The 20513-nt window shown below is 40.5% G+C and overlaps 1 protein-coding gene across 1 annotated transcript in view; it reads right to left on the reverse strand.

The window, feature by feature from the left end:
* LOC126162931 (serpin B6-like) overlaps window positions 1–20513 on the reverse strand; it is a 98814-nt gene that overhangs the window by 28299 nt on the left and 50002 nt on the right. The window contains exons 2-4 of the mRNA XM_049919754.1: window positions 19170–19259; window positions 6928–7107; window positions 4475–4682 (exon numbers count right to left, since the gene is read on the reverse strand). Of these exons, the coding sequence (XP_049775711.1) occupies window positions 4475–4682; window positions 6928–7107; window positions 19170–19247 (466 nt within the window). The 5' untranslated portion in view covers window positions 19248–19259. The remainder of the gene's footprint in view (window positions 1–4474; window positions 4683–6927; window positions 7108–19169; window positions 19260–20513) is intronic.

Raw genomic sequence — 20513 nt, forward strand, 5'->3', positions numbered from 1 at the left:
TCATCACCACATTAAGTGTCTCGTTTTGTAATCTAATTACCTTAGCATCATCTGATTTAATTCCACTACATTCCACTATCATTATTTTGCTTTTCCTGATATTCATGTTATATCCACGTTTCAAGACACTGTCCATTCCGTTCAACTGCTCTTCCAAGCCCTTTGCTGTCACTGCCAAAATTACAATGTCATCGGCGAACCTCAAAGATTTTATTTCTTTTCCTTGGACTTTAATTCTTTTACTGCTTGTTCAGTGTATACACTGAATAACATCGTGGATAGGCTACAAGCCTGTCTCACTCTCTTCTCAACCACTGCTTCCCTTTCATTCCCCTCGAGTCTTATAACTGCCATCGTACTTTTACCTTTCCTCAACATATCTTCTAACGGAAGTCGTAGGTCAATTTGCCCCGTGTGCTCCTACATTTCTCTGGAATCCAAATTTATTTTGCCCGAGGTCTTCTTCTACGAGTTTTTCCGTTCTTCGGTAGAGAACCTGTGTCAGTATTTTCAACCTTGACTTGTTGTTGTTGTTCTGGTCTTCAGTCCAGAGACTGGTTTGATGCAGCTCTCCATGCTACTCTATCCTGTGCAAGCTTCTTCATCGCCCAAGACCTACTGGAACCTACATCCTTCTGAATCTGTTAAGTGTACTCATCCCTTGGTCTCCTTCTACGATTTTTACCCTCCACGCTGCCTTCCGATACTAAATTGGTGATCCCTTGATGCCTCAGAATATGCCCTACCAACCGATCCCTTCTTGTGCCACAAATTTCTCTTCTCTCCATTTCTATTCAATACCTCCTGATTAGTTATGTGGTCTACCCATCTAATCTTCAGCATTCTTCTGTAGCACCACATTTCGAAAGCTTCTATTCTCTTCTTGTTCAAACTATTTATCGTCCACGTTTCACTTCCATACATGGCTACAGTCCATACAAATACTTTCAGAAACCACTTCCTGACACTTAAATCTATACTCGATGTTAACAAATTTCTCTTCTTCAGAAACGCTTTCCTTGCCATTGCCAGTCTACATTTTATATCCTCTCTAATTCGACCATCATCATTTATTTTGCTCCCAAAATAGCAAAACTCCTTTAGTATTTTAAGTGTCTCATTTCCTAATCTAATTCCGGCAGCATCACACAATTTAATTCAACTACATTCCATTATTCCTGTTTTACTTTTACTGATGTTCATCTTATATCCTCCTTTCAAGACATTGTCCATTCCGTTCAACTGCTCTTCCAGGTCCTTTGCTGTCTCTGACAGAATTACAATGTCATCGGTGAACCTCAAAGTTTTTATTTCTTCTCCATGGATTTTAATACCTAGTCCGTATCCTACCTTGAGTTATTAAACTGATATTCGGGTAAGATTCACACTTGTCAGCACCTACTTTCTTTGGAAGTAGAAGTACGACATCCTTCTTAAGGTCTGAGGGTATTTCGCCTGTCTCATGTATCTTTCACACCAGATGGAAGAGTTTTGTCGTGGCTGGCTCTCCCAAGGTTACCAGTATGTCTGACGGTATGTTGTCTACTCCCGGGGCCTTGTTTCGACATAGGTCTTTCACTGCTCTGTCAAATTCTTCTCGCAGCATCATATCTCCCATCTCCTCTTTTGACGTCTGACTGTTCTAAGTAATCTGCAGTTGGTGGGTTTCCACTGATCATAATTTTTACGATTTTTTCGGTTATTTTGTCTGGCAGTGGCAGTAGTGGGAAACACACTGCCTGCTTTCGACATAAATTGACTGATTGTGTAGGAAAATGATAGAGTGATGGAGATACGGCTAAAGCTGCCGTCAGCACGAATGCCGTTCATATCACATCTTTACTGTGTGGAAGGTTAGCTCCGCCGCCGCTGAATCGACAGAGCTGCCCGATGGCGGTATCTGGCAGCCTTGTGAGTGCCTGTCGTTGTCATATTGTCGTTATCATATGACTAAATGTGTAACATTTATCATTATACATTACTACTAATTTTTAAATAGGCAAATGCACTCTTGCTACAAAGTGGAACTGGTCAATATTACATGTGAGTGTTCTAATGCGCACCATGGTTCGTAAAGCATTTTTTGCATAGTGTAAGTTGCGTTTGACGGGGGGGGGGGGGGGGGGGGGGGGAGTTCTAATGCAGACTATTGTTTGCCAGTCTGTAATTTTAGTTATTTAACGTAGAAGTTGATTACACAAATTTGTACACTTCTTGTGATAGGATAATATAATGTACGTGGGGACGGTTACTATAGAGAATGCGTAAGCATGAGTTAGGAGGGGATGGAGAGTGTGAATCGGTTGTGTGCTTCTCTTAATAGGTATCTGGCAAGGTTACCATACCGCACAGCAGTACTCTAGGCTAAGATAGATGAGATGGAAAGTATTACGTCTCGCAGCATATGGCTGATCTTATTATACTAATTTGTATGCGTTTGTACCGAAGTCTAAATTGCTCATAGTTCTTTGTCGAAATTTTGTCTCAGTTCTATTTGAAAAGAAAAGTGGTATCTTCCAACATTAAAACGTGATCGGAATTAACTCGTTTGTTACTTCTATTCTTCTGTACAGCTGCCCGGTGGAATGAATTGTTTGCGCTTTAAAGACATCGGAGCAGATACTTTGATAAACGTATGCCACTAAATTTCCTCCGTTAGTACGGGTTCTGGTGTGTGCATACAAAAAGCATATGAAAGTTGCTTGTTGTTGCTGGTGCACTCTACCCTTGGCCTTGGGGTATCCACGACATAGTACACACAAAGTAGAGTAAGTGGGCTAGGAGTTTACAACTCACAAGTGCTATCATCTTGGCTCTTTAGACTATAAGGAGCATATGTGACACTACCGCCATTCTGAAGTTACGTCGACTGGCGGGAATTCTGTCAGCCTACAGTTCTTTTTTTTAAATTTTACACATATAAGCAAGTGGTAGGGGATTGTTAACAAAGATGACATAGATATTACGTAGTACTGTTGAACTTATATGCAGGCTTCGTTTGTCATGAAGTAGGATTCTAGGCCAAATCATTAAGGCTCGTTTCGCGTGGTAAAGTCCAGCAAAACACCTATAAATTTCATTATGTGGAGGTGGGAACACTACTATCTGCTGACATGTTGTATGTATTACAAATAGAAGATGAAAACTATGAACCCGGTGTATTACTATATTTCATATGTTTAGGAGTCGTGTCATACAGGATGCAGACAGTTAAAGAGCGGTTACTGATAGTGTGGATTACTGCAGTGCTGATGGAGTAAGTTTGATTGAGGGGTTGTTAATTGCTAATTTAGTCATGTTACACAGCCAAAGTGTGTCAGAAGGAAAGTGTAAAAGTGTATGTAGAACAGAAACATACTGCCCCCCTCCTCACACACACACACACACACACACACACACACACACACACAAGTACACCCTTTCGCACTTAATTTACAATGGAAAAATCTAGGACGTTAGAGCTAAAATATGAATTTACCGACAATTAGTCTTTTGGACTATTGCCGAGTTTTTTTTTAACCTGCGGAATAGTTATTGATGGAGTGTTTAACTAAGTGAAAAACGATTTCGCAGTCAGCCAACTTACTGGGTCATATCGTTACTACGTAGCCTAACGAAGAAATGTAGGCAGGAAAATTCGATCCATTGACCTCGCGCTTTGAAACTAATCGCTTAACACTTTTTTCTTTCCTCGCTTTCCTGGTTATACAGGAACCCATAAAGAAGTTACCACCACTCTGACCCTAAAAACAAACCCTATGAACAACTTCAGGCGCTGGCCTCTAACTACGCCTATCCCAGCAGTTCTACCTAAACTAAGAAAGGAAGAAGGGAAAGAAGGGAGATGTTAACAAATGTATATAACAGGGAGAGTTTTCTTTATTTTTTTTATAGTTATCATTTCTTCCCTTGTGGGGCGTTCTTGAAAGCTGCCCGTACCCGTGTAGAAATCCGTGTACATCTTCTCCAAATAAACGGGAATACAGTTGGTGTTCGTAATATTAAAAGATCAACAATAGTGCAGCAGATCAACTGCTTATTGCAGGGACATTCCAATTGCACTGTTGTTCTAAACCGGTTTGAGGCCCACTGCTAACATATTATTCCTTAAAATACAAAAGTAATTTTTTTATCTGTTTGGTTTTGTTAAATTCACAAGTTATTAAGACTTAAGATTTGTCCAGCACCTATGTATCAATTCTGTGGTTGTTCTAATTTTCATTCAACACTGCCTCAACTAAGAATTTTAAATGTTTTGTTCTCCCCTTTGTTTGAACTTGTAATGTCTTTCTTTCCACGAACAATACGAGACTGGAATAGAAGGGAGTACTCAAGCTACCCTCCGCCACACACGGTCAGGTGGCTTGCGGAGTATGGATGTAGATGTAGATGTAGAACAAAGCTAAAGAAAACTGAATTTTTTTTCAGTGTCATGCTAAGTGTGAATAGTGACTGGATGAGAAAAATTACTTACCAGGAGGGATTAGATTTTTTATCTTCTGATTTGTCTTACTTTCTACCCAGTCATTTATTATTTTCCGTGCTTGTTCTTCTTGTGAAAAATCCACTACTTCTGCTCCAGCCTTCAGTTTAACAGCGGAATTGTTAAATTCTTCCTTAACGTCAAAACCATTTTTAATAAATATTCTGTTAGCTATGCTAAGCAGCACGTCATTGTTTTCCTGAAATACAAAAAAAAGTAACAATTGTTAAAAGCTGAAGTACTAAATGGTATTAGCCATAATTTTTATTTTTGCTTAATAAGGGTCGAGACGAAGCATTACATTTCTCATTTATATCGTATGACAGTGTTTTCGTCGTGGCAAGCCTGATGTAAAGGAAAAAAGCTTAAATGGAATAAAATCGAAGTTTGAAGACAATGTGTCACGTTGTTTACTTCCACAGCGCATGATAATTAAATAGCTAATTAGTTACATGTTCTACAAATAATTTGAACGATTCTTTCATCGAAATGACGTGGAACGAGTCAATTTACAGGATATGTATGCACGATTACTGTTAACATTAATGAACACATTACTATTTTTTATTCCTACTCATGCAACTATACTCAAAATGTATTTATTTTTCTATTTTTCATTACGGGCTACCAGATTTGAAGTAAAAATTCATGAATGGAATAGAAGTTACCCAGGAGAAACGGTTTTAAACTAGATTTATAACGTGCTTCGCTACCTGTCAGATATTTTATCTTATTGGGCAAACGATAAATTTTTTTACTGCATATTGAACTCCTTTCTGGATTACTGATAGCTTTAATAAAGGGTAATAAAGGTAATTTTCCCATCTAGTACTGTAGGTATGTAGACCACTGTTCTTCTCAAATTGTGATGGATTATTTATTTCGAATTTCAGTAGCGAGTATATGTATTGCGACGGCGCATTTTAAATGTCTAGCTCCTTGAAAAGGTACCTACATGACGCCCGTGGTTGAACTTCACATTTTATTCTTCCTGCTGGCTTTTGTGTAATCAATACTTTCTAAGTTGTGAGTTCCTCAGAAAATTATTCCGTACGACATTACTGAGTGGAAATGTGCAAAATATGTCAGGAGTTTGATATGTTTGTTGACAAGATTATCAGTTGTAAGAAGAGAAACAGTAGCTGGACATAACTGTTTTAGAAGTTTAATAATGTACTTGTTCCAGTTCAAGTTTTCATCAGTAAGTACCCCAAAAAATTTGGAGCTATCTACCCTATTTACTGACTCGTGCTGAAGTACTACATCAATTGTTGCTATGACTGTTTGTTCTAAAGAACGGAATTGACGTTTTATCAAAATTTAGAGAGAGTCCATTTTCTGAGAACCACTTAGTAATTCATTGGAAAATATTACTCACCAACTCTTTTATTGCTTTCTCTATAATGGAATTATACCACTAGTACATGCTGATCTATTGTCAGCGCAATACTATTTTCGTCCAGTTTTCCCTCCATCTGTTACTATAATTGTACCAGTCACAGGCAACCATATGCAGTGTCTTCTTTAAGTTGCACAGGCGAAATTATTTTATCTGCTCAAGCATTGTCGTATTCAAACGAAAAGTTCGCCTTTTATCAAATGAAGTGTCTGTACCGTTTAAAACAGAAAAGGCGCTTTTTACCGTTTCGGACTGACTTTCTGGCAGCCGGTAATAAGTGAACCATTGTTTTCTTTAAAGCTTTCTCAATTTCAAAGTCTAACAGCCTTGGTGTATTTTCCAGAATATTGCACCCTTTTTGTGGTACTCTAGCTTTTAAATACTGGTTCGGTACAGAATTTGACTTTGTTAAATTAATTGTTCAGCTACTTAATGAGTGACTAATTAGGCGGTTCTGAAACATTCAGAATGTATTTCCTGCGGGTGATTTCATTGGATTTCGATGGAAAAACAAAAACAGTATGTCAGAACACGTCAGAAATAGCAGAGACGACGTCTTCAACTTTTGGCACACAAGAGTAGCAAATATTGCATTAAATGCTGTAAACACTTTTTTGTTTATATATTACCATGACCAAATCAAACCATCGTCATCTGTCACCCCCAGCACCACCTGATTGCGGTACAATTTGCACAACGATTGATGACGGAGTACAGCTACGCCGTTAAGTAACTACTATAGCCACCTTATCACTTCCGCAGAAGCAATCACTTTGTTTAACCAAGCAAAACCCGTGAAATGCGGCGGGTAGTGGCAAAAGAACCGAGAACCGAGATTTTGTGTGCTACTCTAGGTAATTAAATTCACCGTCAGTGTTCTTTGATCCATTCATATATCGATAAGACGTAATTGATAACTGTGTTTAGCGACATTTTAAATACAGATAACGAGTCTCTAGTGACAGAAGTTCAAAGAGACACTGTTGCCATAGCCACGCAATTTCGACAAAAATATAACTTCAGAGGATCTGATAACGATATTTACCTGTAGGCGCGTCATTATAGCACTGGATCCATCCTCTGTCACGTTTCTGTCGTCTGGTAGACGCAAACCTCTCGCTATCTGCTTGGCTGTATCTCCACGAGCACCCAGAAAGACAAGTGCTAGGATCACTTGTATACTGATAGGCGAGAAGAATACATTATCTGTTCCGTTTGCTAAATCCTGCAATTGAATATTTAACTCCTTTAAAGCGTTATTCAGGGATTCTAAAATTTTCCTGAAACACAATCACAGAAATGTTTAGTAAATCCATATACTCCGTAAGGTTACATCACGAAGTTTAGCTAAAAATACAATAACTAGGACCTAAAAATCTTGTTCATCATCGTCATCATCATCATCATTTAAGACTGATTATGCCTTTCAGCGTTCAGTCTGGAGCGTAGCCCCCCTTATACAGTTCCTCCATGATCCTCTATTCAGTGCTAACATTGGTGCCTCTTCTGATGTTAAACCTATTACTTCAAAATCATTCTTAACCGAAGCCAGGTACCTTGTCCTCGGTCTGCCCCGACTCCTTCTACCCTCTACTACTGAATCCATGAGTCTCTTGGGTAACCTTGCTCCTCCCATGCGTGTAACATGACCCCACCATCTAAGCCTGTTCGCCCTGACTGCTACATCTATAGAGTTAATTCCCAGTTTTTCTTTGATTTCCTCATTGTGGACACCCTCCTGCCATTGTTCCCATCTACTAGTACCTGCAATCATCCTAGCTACTTTCATATCCGTAACCTCAACCTTGTTGATAAGGTAACCTGAATACACCCAGCTTTCGCTCCCATACAACAAAGTTGGTCGAAAGATTGAACGGTGCACAGATAACTTAGTCTTGGTACTGACTTCCTTCTTGCAGAAGAGAGTAGATCGTAGCTGAGCGCTCACTGCATTAGCTTTGCTACACCTCGCTTCCAGTTCTTTCACTATGTTGCCATCCTGTGAGAATATGCATCCTAAGTACTTGAAACTGTCCACCTGTTCTAACTTTGTTCCTCCTATTTGGCACTCAGTCCGTTTATATTTCTTTCCCACTGACATTACTTTCGTTTTGGAGATGCTAATCTTCATACCATAGTACTTACATTTCTGATCTAGCTCTGAAATATTCCTTTGCAAACTTTCAATCGAATCTGCCATCACAACTAAGTCATCCGCATATGCAAGACTGCTTATTTTGTGTTCACATATCTTAATCTGACCCAGCCAGTCTATTGTTTTCAACATATGATCCATAAATAATATGAACAACCGTGGAGACAGGTTGCAGCCTTGTCTTACCCCTGAAACTACTCTAAACAATGAACTCAATTTACCGTCAACTCTAACTGCTGCCTGACTATCCATGTAAAGACCTTTAATTGCTTGCAAAAGTTTGCCTCCTATTCCATAATCTCGTAGAACAGACAATAACTTCCTCCTAGGAACCCGGTCATATGCCTTTTCTAGATCTATAAAGCATAGATACAATTCCCTGTTCCACTCATAACACTTCTCCATTATTTGCCGTAAGCTAAAGATCTGGTCCTGACAACCTCTAAGAGGCCTAAACCCACACTGATTTTCATCCAATTGGTCCTCAACTAATACTCGCACTTTCCTTTCAACAATACCTGAGAAGATTTTACCCACAACGCTGATTAAAGAGATACCTCTGTAGTTGTTACACTCTTTTCTGTTTCCATGTTTAAAGATTGGTGTGATTACTGCTTTTGTCCAGTCTGATGGAACCTGTCCAGACTCCCAGGCCATTTCAATTATCCTGTGTAGCCATTTAAGACCTGACATTCCGCTGTATTTGATGAGTTCCGACTTAATTTCATCCACCCCAGCTGCTTTATTGCACTGCATTCTATTGACCATTTTCTCCACTTCCTCAAATGTGATCCTATTTCCACCATCATTCCTATCCCATTCTACCTCGAAATCTGAAACATTGCTGATCGTATTTTCACCTACATTGAGCAACTCTTCAAAATATTCCCTCCATCTGCCCAAGGCATCCACAGGATTCACCAGCAGTTTTCCTGACCTGTCCAAAATACTTGTCATTTCCATCTTACCTCCCTTTCGAAGACTGCTAATTACACTCCAGAATGATTTTCCAGCAGCTTGACCCATAGTCTCCAACCTGTTTCCAAAGTCTTCCCAAGATTTCTTCTTGGATGCTGCAATTATCTGTTTGGCTTTGTTTCTTTCTTTAACATAACTTTCTCTGTCTTCCTGAGTTCTGGTATGTAGCCATTTTTGATACGCCTTCTTTTTCCTTTTACAGGCTGCCTTGACTGTGTCATTCCAGCAAGCTGTTTGCTTCATCCTACTTTTACACACTACTGTTCCAAGACATTCTTTAGCCACTTCTAGTACTGTGTCCCTGTACCTTGTCCATTCCTTTTCCAATGACTGTAATTGACTACATTCAACTAACTGGTACCTTTCTGAGATTGCTGTTATGTACTTGTGCCTGATTTCCTTATCCTGAAGTTTCTCCACTCTTATCCTCCTACATATGGACCTGACCTCCTGCACTTTCGGCCTCACAATCCCAATTTCACTGCAGATTAAATAATGATCAGTGTCATCAAAGAATCCCCTGAATACACGCGTGTCCCTCACAGCCTTCCTGAATTCCTGATCTGTTATTATATAGTCAATGACAGATCTGGTTCCCCTACCTTCCCAAGTATACCGGTGAATGTTCTTATGTTTAAAAAAGGAGTTTGTGATTACGAAGCCCATACTGGCACAGAAATCCAAGAGTTGTTTCCCGCTCCTGTTGGCCTCCATATCCTCTCCAAATTTACCCATAACCTTTTCATACCCTTCTGTTCGATTTCCAATCCTGGCATTAAAATCACCCATGAGCAGAGCACCGTCCTTGTCTTTTACTCTAACAACTACATCACTGAGTGCCTCATAAAAACTATCCATCTTATCTTGATCTGCCCCTTCACAATGCGAATATACTGACACAATCCTAATTTTCTTGCTAGATATTGTCAAATCTATCCACATCAGTCGTTCGTTTACATACCTTACTGCAACTACGCTGGGCTCCATTTCTTTCCTGATGTAAAGCCCTACACCCAATTGTGCTATTCCTGCTTTGACTCCTGACAGGTAGACCTTGTATTCTCCCACTTCCTCTTCTTTTTCACCCCTTACCCGAATGTCACTAACAGCTAAAACGTCCAGCCCCATCTTACTTGCAGCCTCTGCCAGCTCTACCTTCTTCCCAGAGTAGCCCCCATTGATATTAATAGCTCCCCATCTCATTACCATTTGTTTGCCAAGTCGTATCTTAGGAGACCCTGGTTTGTCAGTTAGAGGTGGGACTCCGTCACCTCCAAAGGTCCGAGGCATTTTGCTCTGATTGTTGCCAGCATCATATTTAAAGTACCAGGGAAGCAGGTTGCTAGCCTTACCTGCCCCGAGTCCCATTGAGTTTTACCCCTAACGGTTGAGGGACTAACCGGTGGATTTGGTAGTCTTTGCCGTATGAGCACCAAGGTGACCACGGCTCAGAATATGTCCGAGATGCCCAGCCTTATTCCAAAGTACCTGGTATCCCGACTGTCGGGACCACTTACTTGGCCACTCATACGTTGCCCGTGGTTCATGAGCTAGGACCTGACTACAGGAACCCACACCATGAACCACAAAAATCTTGTTGCTTTACTATAATTTAGTTACGACGAATAAATTGCTAAAATCTGGGACGTGAAGTTACGTTATCGGAACTGGGAACGGAATCAAGGATAATCAAATGTGATACGTGAGCTTTGGAAGAAGTGTGACAAACAATCGAAGGCGAACAGAAATAAAGTCAAGACAGATGTTTTCTACTGAGGAACAGAGACGCGAGGAAATTCATGTGTAGGCTATGTTGAAATGAGGGAATTAGATACAACGTGGATGATTAAATTTTATCCACTGCCGTCAGTGTTTCTTCGGCGATAATATTACTTTCGTTAAATAAGACAATCCGCCTTCAGTCTCAAATTGAGATTTTATTTCAGTGCACGATGCATTTCGAGCCATGAGGCCTCATATTCAGAGACTTGATAAGTCCACATCATTTTTCAAATTTAGTTTAATAACCGTACTGTTAAGATAACGTACGCGTAATCACAAAGAGACACACTGTGTGTACAAGTTATTGCAAAACTATGACAATATTGAAAAATTACTTACTGTTTACAGTACAGCCTACACTGTATAGTGTATAGATGTACATAAATATGACTGCTCATCTGTACTTCAAAATCATGTAACCAATGTTGGAAACAGTAAGTTATCAATGTTGTCTTAGTTTTGCAAAAACTTGTATTCAGTTCGTCATTTTTCATTACCCCTATGTAGTCTTAACGAAACAACCTTCGCTGAAACTAAAAGCAAGGGCGGTATCATTAAGAGTAAATGGGAATGCCACTGTTAAATGCAGAGGAGAAAGCGAATAGGTGGAAATAATACACTGAAGACCTCTATGAGGCGAGGACTTGTCTAATGACGTGATAGAAGAAGAAACAGACGTCGATAGAGGGGAGATAAGGGATCCAGCATTAGAATCAGAATTTAAAACATTTCTGGAAGACTTACAATCAAATAAGGCGGAAGGGATAGATAACTTTTCACCACAATTTCTAGAATCATTGGGCGAATAGGGCATAGAAGGAGTATTCATGTTGGTGTGTAGAATGTATGAATCTGTCGATATACAATTTGACTTTCGGAAAAGCATCATCCACACAATTCCGAAGAACAGTCCTGTATCCAAGTTGCTGACAGGAATAATATACAGCAGAGTGGAACAGAGAATTCAGGATGTGATGGATAACGATCAGTTTGGTTTTAGGAAAGGTAAGCAAAGGACTTGGAAGAGCAGCTGAACAGAATGGACAATGTCTTGAAAGGAGGATATAAGATGAACATCAACAAAAGGAAAACGAGGATAATGGAATGTAGTCGAATTAAGTTGGATGATGCTGAGGGAATTAGATTAGGAAATGAGACACTTAAAGTAGTAGATGAATTTTGCTACTTGGGATGCAAAATAACTAATGATGGTCGAAGTAGAGAGGATATAAAATGTAGACTGGCAATGGCTAGGAAAGCGTTTCTGAAGAAGAGAAATTTGTTAACTTCGAGTATAGATTTAAGTGCCAGTAAGTCGTTTCTGAAAGTATTTGTATGGAGTGTAGCCATGTATGGAAGTGAAACACAGACGATAAATAGTTGGACAAGAAGAGTGTGGTGCTACAGAAGAATGCTGAAGATTAGGTGGGTAGATCACATAACTAATGAGAAGGTACTGAATAGAACTGGGGAGGAGTTTGTGGCACAACTTGACTAGAAGGAGGGATCGGTTGGTAGGACATGTTCTGAGGCATCAAGGGATCACCAATTTAGTATTGGAAGGCAGCGTAGAGGGTAATAATTGTAGAGGGAGACCAAGAGATGAATACACTAAGCAGCTTCAGAAGGATGTAGGTTGCGGCAGGTACTGGGAGATGAAGAAGCTTGCACAGGATAGAGTAGCATGGAGAGCTGCATCAAACCAGTCTCTGGATTGAAGACCACAACAACAAGTGTACCAGGCAAGGACTTCTGTCGTTCCGGTTGATAATGCAAGCGAGACTAAAGGAAAACCAAGAAACGTTCAAAGGATTTGTCGATCTGGGCCGGCCGAAGTGGCCGTGCGGTTAAAGGCGCTGCAGTCTGGAACCGCAAGACCGCTACGGTCGCAGGTTCGAATCCTGCCTCGGGCATGGATGTTTGTGATGTCCTTAGGTTAGTTAGGTTTAAGTAGTTCTAAGTTCTCGGGGACTAATGACCTCAGAAGTTGAGTCCCATAGTGCTCAGAGCCATTTGAACCATTTTGTCGATCTGGAAAAAGCGTTCGGCAGTGTCAAATGGCGCAAGATGTTGGATCTTCTGGGAAAAGTAGTGTTAACCTATCGAGCAAGACGAGTAATATACAATATGTGCAAGATCCAATTGGGAATAATAAGAGTGGAAGACCAAGAACGAAGCGCTCGGATCACACAGAGCGTAAGACATGATGTAGTCTTTCGCCCCTACTACTCAGTCTATAGATTGAAGAAGCAATGGAAGAAGTTCCGAGTCGAATTAAAGGTGAAAGGCTATCAGTGAGGAATTAAAGGTGAAAGAATATCATAGATAACATTCGTTGACGACATTGCTATCCTCAGCGGAAGTGAAGAAGAGTTGCAGGATTTATTGAAAGGAATGAACAGCTTAATGAGTACATAATAGGGACTGGGAGTAAATCGAAGAAAGACGCAACTAATATGAAGCAGCAGAAATGAGAACAGCGAGAAACCTAACTTTAGGATTGGTGATCACAGTGTAGATGAAGTTAAGAAATTCTGCTACCTAGGCAACAGAACATAAAAAGCAGACCAGCACTGGAAGAAAATGCGAACGTGGCCAAGAGAAGTCCACTAGTAGTAAATTATAAATTAATTAATATATTAATAATATTAGTAATAATTAGTATTATTAATTTGAGGAAGAAAATTCTGAGAATGTACGTTTGTTTGGTGCACAGTATTGTATGGTAGTGAAACATGAACGCTGGGAAAACCAGAAAAGAAAAGAATCGAAGCATTTGGCATGTGGTGCTACAGAAGAATGTAGAAAAGTAGGTGTACTGATAAGGTAAGGAATGACGAGGTTCTCCAGAGAAGTGGCGAGGGAAGGAATATAGGGAAAACACTGACAAGAAGAAGGGACTGGATGATAGGATATACGGTAAGACATCAGGGAATAGCTTCAATGGCACTAGAGGAAGGTGTAGGGGAAAAACTGAAGAGAAAGACAGAGATTTTAATACATCCAGCAAATAAGTGAGAATCCAGCAAATAACTGAGGCCGAAGGTTGCAGGTGCTACTCCTAGATGTAGAGGTTGACACAGGAGAGGATTCGTGGCTGGCCTCATCAAATCAGCCAGACGACTGATGGCTCAAAATAAATAAATAAGTAAAATAAAAAAAATCTTAGCAGAATGAGTGTTAGCCTAGATTTGAAAGTTGATGTAGACTTATCAAGTACCTGAAGATGAGCTCACGAAGCTCACATTGAAATAAAATCGCGATTTATGCCCGAAGGCGGTTTGCTTTTGATTTTATGAACATTCAGGGTATGAGGTAGTCTCATACAGAATAGTAACACTTTAAAAATTAAATATGTTCCATGGAAATCATCCAAGTCCATGCCCACATTTTGTTAGGTAAATACCTCCACGAAGAGCTACAGAATCTCATACCTGACACGTAATCTCACTACAGTATCTTAATAGAGTGGCTTCATTGAAATATCAGGTTGAGAAATAAACAACGGTCCTGTAGTGGTAAAATTTTAGCGTATCGTAGTAGAAAGAACGAAGGTTATACATTAATGGAATTTGCTCGGTAGAAATAGGTATTCTGCATTAACATATTCTTACAGAAAAAAATCAAATAAACTGTATAAGAATCGAATTAAATTAGTAATGAAACCGCTACATTATATATATGAGTACAGAAATTATACTCTTTGTTACGGTGTATTTCAAATTTTGAATTTCTAACGAAAAAGTATAAAAATAGACAAGACTAGAAAGAAATGTTATAATAATTTATTTAGTACAATTATAGTAATTTAACTATACGTGGCCATAACATATTAAATCAAGCAACGCGATCTGCTTCTTGGAAAGCGAAGTTTATACATATGTATACGAGAGGAGTAATTGTTTAAGAATAAGTACTTAGGTACTTACCATAGGATCTAGCAGGAACGAATGAAATGAAAATCACTTGGGCAGAATGGCAGTTATTAAGGAGAATACGAGAGCTTCAGATGAACCATCATACGGATATGACAGAATAGGCTCGAAAATGTCTGGTGTAAGGCGTTCTGATGAAGTGCATAGGCAAGAAAAAAATAGGTCCAGTAACTTCATCTCAGTATTTTATATAATATTCACAACAATTATCACCTACCGAACGAAAAAAGTCGATTTTAAAGAAAAATAGAGAAAGGTTATCTTACTAAATTGATCGACAAACGGACCATTTCCATTTCGCGAAAAAAGTTAGAGAACGAAGTGATCAATGAACTGGAGGAGGGAACTCATCTTTTTTTTAGATAAATTTGATTCAGTGTCAATAAACTGGTAACAGTCCTTGATAAAGTCACTTATTCAGCATATGTTAGTAGGCTCATGAATATACTGTACTAGACACTGACGCTCCAGTTTCCAATAACACTGGATATATACAATGAGGTGACAAAAGGCATGGAACAGCGATATGCACATATAGAGATGCTGGTAGTATCGAGTACACAAGGAAATAAAGAGCAGTGCATTTGAAGAGCTGTCATTTATACTCACGTAATTCATACGAAAAGGTTTCCGACGTGATTATGGCCCTACTATGGGCATTAATAGACTCTCAACGCGGAATGGTAGTTGGAGCTAGACGCATGGGACATTCCATTTCGGAAATCGTTAGGTAATTCAATATTCCGAGATCGACAGTGTCAAGAGTGTGCCGAGAATACCAAATTTCAGGCATTACCTCTCACCACAGACAATGCAGTGGCCGATGGCCTTCACGTGACGACCAACAGCACCGGCGTTTGTGTAGAGTCGTTAGTGATAACAGACAAGCAACAGTGCGTGCAATAACCTCAGATCAGTATGGAACGTGTGACAAAAGTACCCGTTACGACAAAGCGGGAAAATTTGGCGTTAATGGTCTGTGGCAGCAGATCACCGACGTGAGCGCCTTTGCTGACAGCACAACATCCACTGCACTGCCTCTCCAGGGCTAGATGACGGGAAAATCGCGCCCTGGCCAGATGAGTCCCGATTTCAGTTTGTAAGTGCTGATGGTAAGTTTCGAGCGTGGCGCAGACCCCACGAAGCCACTGACGAAAATTCTCAATAAGGTCTTACAAGCTGGTGGAGGCTCCATAATAGTGTGGACCGTATTTACGAGGGCAGTTCAATAAGTAATGCAACACATTTTTTTTCTCGGCCAACTTTGGTTGAAAAACCCGGAAATTTCTTGTGGAATATTTTCAAACATTCCCGCTTCGTCTCGTATAGTTTCATTGACTTCCGACAGGTGGCAGCGCTGTACGAAGCTGTTAAAATGGCGTCTGTAACGGATGTGCGTTGCAAACAACGGGCAGTGATCGAGTTTCTTTTGGCGGAAAACCAGGGCATCTCAGATATTCATAGGCGCTTGCAGAATGTCTACGGTGATCTGGCAGTGGATAAAAGCACGGTGAGTCGTTGGGCAAAGCGTGTGTCATCATCGCCGCAAGGTCAAGCAAGACTGTCTGATCTCCCGCGTGCGGGCCGGCCGTGCACAGCTGTGACTCGTGCAATGGCGGGGCGTGCGAACACACTCGTTCGAGATGATCGACGGATCACCATCAAACAACTCAGTGCTCAACTTGACATCTCTGTTGGTAGTGCTGTCACATTTGTTCACCAGTTGGGATATTCAAAGGTTTGTTCCCGCTGGGTCCCTCGTTGTCTAACCGAACACCATAAAGAGCAAAGGAGAACCATCTGTGCGGAATTGCTTGCTCGTCATGTGGCTGAGGGTGACAATTTCTTGTCAAAGATTGTTACAGGCGATGGAACATGGGTTCATCAGTTCGAACCTGAAACAAAACGGCAATCAATGGAGTGGCGCCACACCCACTCCCCTACCAAGAAAAAGTTTAAAGCCATACCCTCAACCGGTAAAGTCATGGTTACAGTCTTCTGGGACGCTGAAGGGGTTATTCTGTTCGATGTCCTTCCCCATGGTCAAACGATCAAGTCTGAAGTGTATTGTGCTACTCTTCAGAAATTGAAGAAACGACTTCAGCGTGTTCGTAGGCACAAAAATCTGAACGAACTTCTCCTTCTTCACGACAACGCAAGACCTCACACAAGTCTTCGCACCCGAGAGGAGCTCACAAAACTTCAGTGGACTGTTCTTCCTCATGCACCCTACAGCCCCGATCTCGCACCGTCGGATTTCCATATGTTTGGCCCAATGAAGGACGCAATCCGTGGGAGGCACTACGCGGATGATGAAGAAGTTATTGATGCAGTACGACGTTGGCTCCGACATCGACCAGTGGAATGGTACCGTGCAGGCATACAGGCCCTCATTTCAAGGTGGCGTAAGGCCGTAGCATTGAATGGAGATTACGTTAAAAAATAGTGTTGTGTAGCTAAAAGATTGGGGAATAACCTGGTGTATTTCAATCCTGAATAAAACAACCCCTGTTTCAGAAAAAAAATGTGTTGCATTACTTATTGAACTGCCCTCGTACAAGGAACACTGACTGGAAATGGTTATGTTAACTTACTTGGAGACCATTTGCGGCCATTCATCGACTCCCTGTTTCCAAACAACGACGGACTTTTTACTACGCGCCAACTAATCGTTCCCGATTGGTTTGAGGAACATTCTGAACAATTAGAGCGAATGATTTGGCCACCCAGATCGCCCGACATGACTCCCATCGAACATTTGTGGGACCTAATCGAGATGTCAGTTCGTGCACAAAGTGTACACTGGCAACATTTCGCGGTTATAGACGGCTGTAGAGGCAGCATAGCTCAGTATGTCTTCAGGGGACGTCCGATGATTTACTGAGTCAATGCCATGATGGGTTGTTGCATTACGCCGGGAAAACCCACGACTGACACGATATTAAGGGTATCCCGTGACTTTTGTCGCCAGTCTACATCGTAGATGTTTGAGACATGAAAAGGTCTCTGGAACCATACAGTTTCATTTGATTCCATTAAACTTCCTATCGACTGCAAATCCGAACCGGAGTTTCGCAAGGAGATTTAAAGTCGCCAAAACCAATCTCAACACTCCTCAAGGTAGTTTGCAGATCCCTCATTATCAAGAAGCATCCTAATTTTGGTCATGAAATTGTACCATTTCCCATTATGACACTCGTGCATAATTTTTAATAATCAGCACACGATTTAAACACAGCGTGTTTGAAAATAGCCCTGAAAATCAATTATATGAAAAACAGAATCAAGTATAACCTATTTAATGAAAAGAAAATGGTGTAAATTAAGCATGGTGTTCTAGAGACAGTTGTGGAAATTTTTTTGCGGTGACGGAGGAAAGCTGGATGGACAGTAAAATGAAAGGAATAGAAACGACCTAGAGTGATTTTTCGCAAGTTTGGATTCGATTGTTTGGGGGAAGAGACCAAACAGCGAGGTCATCGGTCTCATCGGATTAGGGAAGGAAGTCGGCCGTGCCCTTTCAAAGAAACCATCCCGGCATTTGCCTGGAGCGATTTAGGGAAATCATGGAAAACCTAAATCAGGATGGCCAGACGCGGGATTGAACCGTCGTCCTCCCGAATGCGAGTCCAGTGTGCTAACCACTGCGCTACCTCCCTCGGTTTTCGCGAGTTAAATTGACTATTCAAAACTGTGTTTCTAATGCGTGTGAAAACTATACTAGCAGTCCTGACGTAAGGCACTTCCACATGGACTGTTAGAGTGAAAAGCATCTGGAAACTGACGTTTACTCAAATAGTAATGGATAAATACATGTTGAGGAGGAGAGGAGGAAGGGAGATGGTACCCGACGACAAGTAAGTCATTAAAGATGAAACCCAAGCTCAGATCGAGGAAGAATCGGAAGGAAATCGGCCGATACCTTTCAAAGGAACCATTCTGGCATTTACCTTAAGTGATTCTGGGAAATTACGGGAAACCTAAATCTGAGTTTTCGGACGGGGATTTAAAACTGGGCGTATTCTATATTTGAGTCGAGTGTGGCAACCACATTTCTTCCTCACTCGGTGCATGTTGAGAATTACTTGAGAAAATAACCAATTGGGTCAAGGTACAGACACGACTGGGAGACGTTATTACAACTAAGAGAGTGAAGTGGTGTTGGCAGGGCCTGAAGCTAGGTTAATGGTTTATGCTGACAGGTAAGAAAAGAACCAGGAGATAGCCTAACTGAAGTTGGGTGGATGATATTAGAGAACATGCTGCAATAACCTGGAGACATGAACATAATTCATGAAAAAATATAGAGGGGACATTTCATCAGTTGATGTTCAGTAACGATAAATTAGAATAACAACTTTTTATTAATTTATTTCCTCATGAATTACACATAATATTTTGCTTTGCGAAACACCTTTTTATGTCACAAAAACTTACCTTGTAGAGGTCGAAAGTAAATAAGGAGTTTGCTTGAGACATCGTCTGCAGCACGACGTTAGCTTCTCCATCTGCCATTTTTATGTTTATCTGCACAGAGAAAGGTTGTTACAAGAGCTGCAGTCTGTGAGAGAAGAACGAGAAATTATCGTGTATATCATGTCAAGAGATCACAGTAAAACATCAGACAGGGAACGAAGTTATACGTTTGCAGATCCGTTACAATCTCTGTAGCCGATGTCACTAGCTCACCCACGTACGGTGGCGTTAGAGTCATAGAGAAAAGTTCAGAAATCTGGTGGTGAAAGAAAATTTCATAGCAAATCACTGGTCGGAAAGTGGAGGAGAGGCGGTCTTTATCTTGACAGAATGTGCTCTTAAGGCCAGAGAATTAAATTTAAATTTAGCTTATAATGGAATGACACCACTCACTAAACGGTTTTTAATGGAATTTGTTCATAAACGACTAACCATCATTTTTATTTGAAGGTGTATTATAACTTTCCCTCCCTAATTACCCAGCTAGGCATAAAATAATGTAAATGTGATAAAGTGTTCTGCATTCAGGCTGACTGAGTCGCACAGTTAAAGTCAAACAATAGGCAAGGAATGACTTTATTGCTAATATGATGCATTTCGGAATTTATCCATCATCACATAGTTACAAAAAATCAGATACAAAAACATTTTACAAAACATTGTAATGGACAGCTATAGAACTCCACTTCTATCGAAATCACCTGACGCAAAATGTACTACATGTACCCGGAAATATGGCGTTTAAAGATGTATCTGAAACAAAGTCTTGAATTCTAACTACACAGTGGAAGCTATAAGGAACCCTCTTCGTTAATTTGGTATCGAGTTGAAGAAATGTGGGATTTCTCCAACTTTGCTGGTCGGAGTGGCCGAGCGGTTCTAGGCGCTACAGTCTGGAACCGCGCGACCGCTGCGGTCGCAGGTTCGAATCCTACCTCAGGTATGGTTGTGTGTTATGTCCTTAGGTTAGTTAGGTTTAAGTAGTTCTAAGTTCTAGGGGACTGATGACCTCAGAAGTTAAGTCCCATAGTGCTCAGAGCCATTTGAACCATTTTTTTTTCAGCTTTCTTTTTGTGCTCGAATATGCAAACAAGTCCGTATGAATTCAAAACTGCTAGTTCTTCAGTCACAAATAAAGCTCCATAAATGTTATTTATTAATGTGTCTAATCATAGATGGATGCCAAGATCAAAATTATAAATTTATGACATTGGGAATGGGTCAAGATTTTAATGTATGGCGATCTGACAAGCCCTGATACGGTTGTAAATCCTCACACAACATAAGAAAAAAACTATAAAACTG

Source organism: Schistocerca cancellata, chromosome 2, assembly GCF_023864275.1.
Source record: "Schistocerca cancellata isolate TAMUIC-IGC-003103 chromosome 2, iqSchCanc2.1, whole genome shotgun sequence".
Classification (NCBI taxonomy): Eukaryota; Metazoa; Arthropoda; class Insecta; order Orthoptera; family Acrididae; genus Schistocerca; species Schistocerca cancellata.